Source organism: Pundamilia nyererei, unplaced genomic scaffold, assembly GCF_000239375.1.
Source record: "Pundamilia nyererei isolate P.nyererei 1_Seehausen unplaced genomic scaffold, PunNye1.0 scaffold00234, whole genome shotgun sequence".
Taxonomy (NCBI): Eukaryota; Metazoa; Chordata; class Actinopteri; order Cichliformes; family Cichlidae; genus Pundamilia; species Pundamilia nyererei.
Genome location: NW_005187635.1, coordinates 196,606 through 203,370, shown reverse-complemented (window position 1 = coordinate 203,370; position 6,765 = coordinate 196,606). Strand labels below are relative to the sequence as shown.

General features: G+C 37.0%; 1 protein-coding gene across 1 annotated transcript; it reads left to right on the top strand.

The window, feature by feature from the left end:
- The first annotated feature begins 118 nt into the window (after nucleotides 1–118).
- Nucleotides 119–5,238, top strand: tspan34a (tetraspanin 34a). Its single transcript, XM_005748928.1, has 8 exons — nucleotides 119–150; nucleotides 1,242–1,323; nucleotides 2,472–2,684; nucleotides 3,690–3,764; nucleotides 3,866–3,973; nucleotides 4,172–4,309; nucleotides 4,428–4,520; nucleotides 4,998–5,238. Exons 2-8 carry the CDS (start codon nucleotides 1,267–1,269, stop codon nucleotides 5,052–5,054), a joined length of 741 nt encoding a protein of 246 aa, XP_005748985.1. The 5' UTR covers nucleotides 119–150; nucleotides 1,242–1,266; the 3' UTR covers nucleotides 5,055–5,238.
- Nucleotides 5,239–6,765: the final 1,527 nt, after the last annotated feature.

Here is a 6,765-nt window from a genome sequence, read left to right as displayed (position 1 = left end):
TGTGTGTGTGTGTGTGTGTCCTATGGTGGGCGTGTTGGTCATGGGGTTGTGCGACCTGTGAGAACTTAAATGGGCAGTCCAAATCGTCGATGCACAGACACTCCTCGCTGATCAGACCTCAGCGGACACGCACACCTCAGTACAACACAGGTATAGTTGCTTTCTTCACTTTTTAATTCAAACTCCACAACTACATTGCTATTAATCTTCCTTAATCTAAAGCTCATCCGGATGATGAATGGTTTGTTCTGTAATCAAAGGATTTTATTAACATTAGGCAAGTTGTAGTGACATGATTACTATTCCTTAGCAATATCCAAGTGTTATTATTTTGTATAAAAACAGGTACAAAAAACAAAAAAAACCATCAAACTGAGTTATTTAGCTGCTGCATTTCTATTAAAAGTGTTGGTGCAGAAACATCTTTTCTTCTTAGAGTTTAAGTAATTTATTCCCCTCTTCTGTGGCTGCTCGAGTATGTATTCAGAAATTAACATGGAGGTGTTATAAGGGAACTTTATTGCCTCATGGAAACAAGGTTGCAGCTGCAAAGTAGGTCCAATTGATTGCTGTTGTCAAAGCTGCAATAAGGAAGAACATGACAGTCACTATAAAACGGAGTTTATTTCTCTGATACCAGGAACAGGCATGTTAGGTTGTGCAAGTTAATGGACAAGGGGTTGTGTGTGCCTCTTTTATGGCACTCCTGTGCTACCTAAACTGTGAAACCACTAACCTGATAAGGTACCTCAGCTGTAATATTTCAGCACACTTGCAAGTTCAAAGCTAGAGGAAGCTATTTTTTTTTTACCTCAACTCAACCAAATACAGACTTTAATGCAAGGAAAAAAGAAGCAAACATATCACCCAGCTGAGGTGCCTAGAGTAGGATGATTTAAATAACTAGCAGCAAAATGAATAAAAAATAACATGTAGACTTGGGCAATGCTTCAACCGAAACTGCATGACGTCAGCATGAAACGATTGGTATATTTAAAGAAGATTACGACCCCCCACTCTTTTGCTGCCAGCTACTTTGGTTAATGTTTAACCCAAGCGAATGCCGAGTGACCCATGTTGGCCACTGCTTGTGTTGTCTGCCTCTTGCTATTGATTTGAATTTCAGCAGTAAAAGAAAAGTTCCCCATGTTAAATGCTGAAAAAGAATAATTGTAATTACACTAGATAAGTTGTTTTCACCTGAACTGACATAATTTTTTTTGTTCTTGTTTCTTCAACAGAGTGAAAAAACAGAAATCAGCCAAAATGTGTTGTTCCGGCTTTCTCAAAATTATGATGTTCATCTTCAATGGCGGCATCTTTGTAAGTTGGAAAAAAGAGAGAACTTCTGTTTGTCTGCATCTCTTCAACAGCTTGGTTTCACATCCTACACCAGACTACAAAGAAGACTTTACAGAGAGTAGTGAATCAAAAAAGGCCAAACCATTTCATTTGGCTGTATGAATTATTCTCTTTTATAGGTAGTCTCAATAAGACGTACATTTTAGCCCACTTTCTCTGTTCAGATATGGCTTTAAGTCAGAGTTTTCGATAATGTGAATATTTGCTTTTCCCCATAAATCAGATTAGATGAACATTACCACTGAATATTATGTCTATTTAATGTAAGGTCGAAGAGAAAAGATGGTCTGCTTAGCCTTAGCTAACTAACTTACAACATAACACCAATTATCGCTACAGTGCTCCCGCTCAATGCAAACATGTCACATTCAGGTCGAATATTTTCAGTGAGCATTAACTGACAGGAGCGCTGATCTGTGGATTGCCCTCCATGCTCGGAAACAATTTTTCCTCCACTATGACAGTTTTTCATCACCATAACAGTTTCACTCATTTTTTATCCGTTATCACAGTTTTTCATCACCATAACAGTTTCATCAATCTTTTTTTATGATTACTTTGTGCGCATGCAGAAAAATTACAGCTCCCATTACTTCTATTGTAACAGTGTCACTTCTTACATTGTCATTTTATTTTACTGATGTTGCTAGAATGAACAAACTCATTTCCAGAGTATTTTTCTTTATGTCTGTGTAATTTATCAGTCACCCCGATCAAGCGTAAAAAGAGGCAACTGGAAGTCTTGAGTAGTTTTCAGTAGATTGAGTAGTTTTAGGTGAAATGTCTTTGCAAACCTAAAGAAATCCAGTTGCCAACTTTTCTTCTTACGTCTGTTGTTCCCTATTTTTGTCTTTTTCCTTCGGATTTTCAGTGATATCAGAAAATTAATTTAATATGTAGTAAGAAACTGTTTTTCTTAAAATGTTGACAGCTATAAATAAATACAATTTATTTTGCCACTGTTACTTATTAAAAAAGTTAGTGCAGTTCATATCATTCACGTTCAGTTTTTTAGTTTAATTTCCCATTAGCATTCCATGTTTTAATCGTCTGCTTACATTATCTTACAGTTTTTTCTTTTTCTCCTTTCTTTCTTCATAAATCTGCAGTTAGCAGGTGCCGTCATTCTGGGTGTGGGAATTTGGGTGCAGGTGGACAGGAGTTCCTTTCTGGATATACTGGATGAGGTGGAAGACACCTCCTCCTTATCACAACTGGCAAACGTCAGCTACCTGCTCATCGCCGTGGGTGCTGTACTACTTCTGATTGGCTTCCTGGGCTGCTGCGGTGCCATCAGGGAGAGCAAGTGCATGCTGCTGACGGTGAGCAAAGTTTGGAATAAAAATAAATGAATAAAACATTTGTAAAAAAAAAAGAAAGAAAGAAAGAACAGCAGATATGGTCTTCTGTGTCTGTAATAGTAGGATAATAAAGTTTGCAACTTTGCCCAAATCAATAAAATATAACATGGCACCAAAGTCATTCCTTGAGATGACAATTTCAGTTTATAACTGGGGAGTAGAGAGAATTATATTTAAGTCAGCTGAGTCAGAAAAATGTTTAAAAGAAGTGTTTAGTATTTCAGAATCAGAATCAGAATCAGAATCAGAATGGGGTTTATTGCCAGATGTTGAGGTTTACAACATTAGGAAATTGCTGCGGTGCTTCAGTGCAAACAATAAGAATTAAAGTGCTATGTAGAAAGAAAGAAAGATATGTGCATGAGATATACATGAGATATATACATTTCCTGCCATTCATTTAAAGACGTGTGTCCTCACACATGATGCGACCAAATACTGACACATCAGTCAATTTCTTCTTCGTGTGCTATCGATACATTTGAAAACAGGTGCAGGTGAAAGATTCTTCAACAGTCTGACTTACCAGAGCCAGCACTTTATGACTGCTGACGCTAGTTCTTGTCAAATGAATGAGGCTAAAGGCAATATGATAGATGTGAGTGGATAAAGAAGACAAAACTCGTAGTGTACAAATGGCAGTTAGTGTGGAAAGGCATATCCAACAGCCAATTAATGTACTGCACACAAAAAACAAACACTGCAGGAAATAAATGTGTTTTAGGGCTGGGTTTGCTGTTACACTGACTTAGAAATGCACAGTAAATAGCCATCTTGAAAACTTTACCGTATTAATGGACATGTACTGTATAGTGACTTAAGATTGTGATTCTTCTGTAGCTACTCTTTAGCTTCATATTTGAGCAGGTACTTTCTTGTAACTATACATCTGTTTCTCTACTGACACCTTAAGAGTATGCTGTTAAGAATGTTTTACAGTATGCTTTTTCGTTTTCCCCCTTTTAGTTCTTCAGTATTGTTTTGATTATCTTCCTCATCGAGGTTGCAGGAGCCATTGTGCTCTTTGTCTTCAAAGATGTGGTAAGTAGCTCTGAAGAGCAAAATCTGGCAAGAGCTGCCAATGGTCAGATTTAGAAACTAAAAAGCATGATAACGTGCTACTGTCTGTCTGTGTCACTCAGGCTGGTGAGCTTCTTCAGGAACTGGAGAAAAACGTCCAAAAGAGCATTAAAAACAACTATGGAAAGGAAAACCAGCTGACTTCTGTCTGGAACAACACGATGAAAGAGGTACTGTACCCATTTATTTATTTAAGAGAAAGGTTTGTGATCTATTTGCACATGGAGGTTTATTTGATCAAACTTTTAAGACTAACGTTTTGAATTACTTCACATTTTACACATTAATCAAACTTGTAGTCGTAATTTTGTTCTGTTGTTATGGTAATTAAAAACTTGTTGCATTAACAGTTTTTTGCTCTCTTCTAGCTTAAATGCTGTGGATACAGGAACTACACAGATTTTACAGACTCGCCTTTTAACATTAACGGTGGTCTCTATCCAGCCCCATGCTGTAATTCAACCATCAGTGCTGAGAAATGCAATGAAAATAAAGCGCAACATTCGGTATGAGACCAGCCTACATTTGGCCTAATTTTATGCATGTCAGCAACAGAATGAATCCAATGTACAGTGCACAGCAGTGTTTCCCATCCTCAGCTAAAAACATTTGTTTTGCTTTTAGAACATCGATGGCTGCTTTGACAAACTGCTGCAGCTGATAGAGGACAACGCTCTGGTCATTGCAGGTGTGGCAATGGGGATCGCTGCTCTCGAGGTATCGTTCACGTTCGTCATCCATCAGTTATATACTGCATGCTAGTTATTATCTATTGTGTATATTTTTATCTTCAATTTCTTTATGGCCATATATCTTACATATACTTATAAATGATACTAGGTGACACAGTGTGTGTGTCTTTTTTCTGGGTGATTCATTTTAATTTTATTACTGTGAAACAACATATTAAAAAAAGTTAATTTTCATACTGATTTGACTCTTGAAGTAAGGGGAAATAGTTTCAGCCCAAATGAACACCTTATTTATTTTTGAATAAAATAAACAGTTCAGTTAACATCCCATAATTTGACTCAACCTTACCTTATAAATGGCATGACAGAGTCCACAGCTTGTGCAGCAATTTGCATCTTACAGAGTACAGAATATGACACAGAATTTGTCCACATTGTAACTTGTATCTCATCTCAGATCACTGTATTTAGATCTAATGTTGATCAACTGTTGTCTTTGCAGATCGCTGCCATGGTGGTTTCAATGGTTCTCTACTGCAAGGCTGGAAAAGATCGATAATTCAACTTTGGAGAAATTTTGCTAAGCGGTTTTGTCTGTGGAAAGTTTTCTAGTATTTGATTCAAAGCAGATTTTCAGCTGAACATTGAATGCTCTGCCTCTTCTGGTTTTTAAAGCTTTCATACAAAGATAGAGGAAAAGCTAGTAACATCTTTTTACTTTTAAAACGATGTATCTGTACACACTTATACTGTGATTTATTTATGTTTGTGTGAGGGTCTCCTGCTGTATGTGCTGATACACTTGAAATGATGCACAGTGCAGAGAACTCTGGTTTCTTTGTGTCAGTGGTTTACAGTCACTAAATTAATGTTATGAGTTTATTTTTTTATGTATGATCACTTCTAAATAATAAAAAGAACAAACTGAACTTGTGCCATAATTGATCGTAGTTTACTTGAATTTTTTATCTTACTTTACAACTTTTTAGGTACACCTTCTCAGTTGTTTGATAAGTCGAATATGAATCACATGATAGTGACTCTGTGAATTTCGGCATATGCACATGGTCAAGACGACCTGCTGAAGTTCAAATTGAGCATCAAAATACGGAAGAAAAGTAATTTAAGTGACTCTGAACATGGCATAGCTGTTGGTGCCAGACAGGCTTGTCAGTTTTCCCACACAACTGTCTCTAGTGTTTACAATTAATGGTCCAGAAATTAGAAAATATCCAGTGAGCAACAGTTTTCTGGCTGAAACAGTAACTCAAATAACCACTTTTTACAACCAAAAATGCAGAAGAGCATCTCTAAACAGAAAACATGTGGAACCTTGAAGCAGATGGGTGACGGCAGCAGAAAGCCACACTTGTCAGCCAAGAACAGGAAACTGAAACTGCAATTTTCTGACTAAAATTCTGATGGGTCTCAATCTCTACTGTGACACAGATGGATGGTAGGGCTTCATTTTGATGTAAACAACATGAAACCACGGATGCATCCTGCATTGTATCAAACCCATTGGTATCAACTCAGTATCATTTAAATGCCACACCCTACCCGAGTATTCTTTCTCTTTATGACCACAGTGTCATGTCACAAAGCTCAAGTAATCTCAAACTGGCTTCTTGAATATGACAATGAGTTAACTGTATTCAAATGGCCTCCAGAGTCACCAGATCTGAATCCAGTAGATCACCTTTGTGATGTGGTGAAAGGGGAGATTTACACCATGAATGTGCAGCTGACAAATCTCAGGCAGCTATGTGACGCTCTCACGTCAATAAGCCCCAAAATCTTTAAAAAGTATTTATAGTCCCTTTTTAAATTGATGCCATGAAGATAGAAGTCATTTCTGTAGTCAAATGTAAGTCCAACCTGGTTTTAGTAAGAGGTGCCAATAAAGTGGCCGGAGATAATACGTAAGCTAATTATTAAAGAAAGACTTGATAAGAGTTGAATTTTCCATTAATGCTGCTGCTTTTATCTGCAGGACACAGAAAGCAGTTAAGTTATCATGAACACTGGTGATAAGACAGACTTCAAAAGTAATCTATGTATGAAGTCCTTACACAACCCTGAACATCAGTCATGTTAGTGTTGAATGAACTCATATTTTTTAGTATATCCACTCCAATTTAATCTTTTGAGTTAAATCTCGTGGTTCAACAGTCTGCTTCAAGCTTTGGAAAATGTCTAGTATTCAGGCATTAAGAAAAAAAATAGTGGCAGGTAATAAGTAGACTTAACAAAGTGTATAAGTTACATAT

Excerpts from the sequence above, each read along its gene's own strand:
- tspan34a (XM_005748928.1), top strand. The coding sequence starts at position 1,267 with ATGTGTTGTTCCGGCTTTCTCAAAATTATGATGTTCATCTTCAATGGC. Across the intron at positions 2,685-3,689 it reads GCAAGTGCATGCTGCTGACG|TTCTTCAGTATTGTTTTGAT; the intron begins GTGAGCAAAGTT and ends TCCCCCTTTTAG. Across the intron at positions 4,310-4,427 it reads AAAATAAAGCGCAACATTCG|AACATCGATGGCTGCTTTGA; the intron begins GTATGAGACCAG and ends TTTTGCTTTTAG.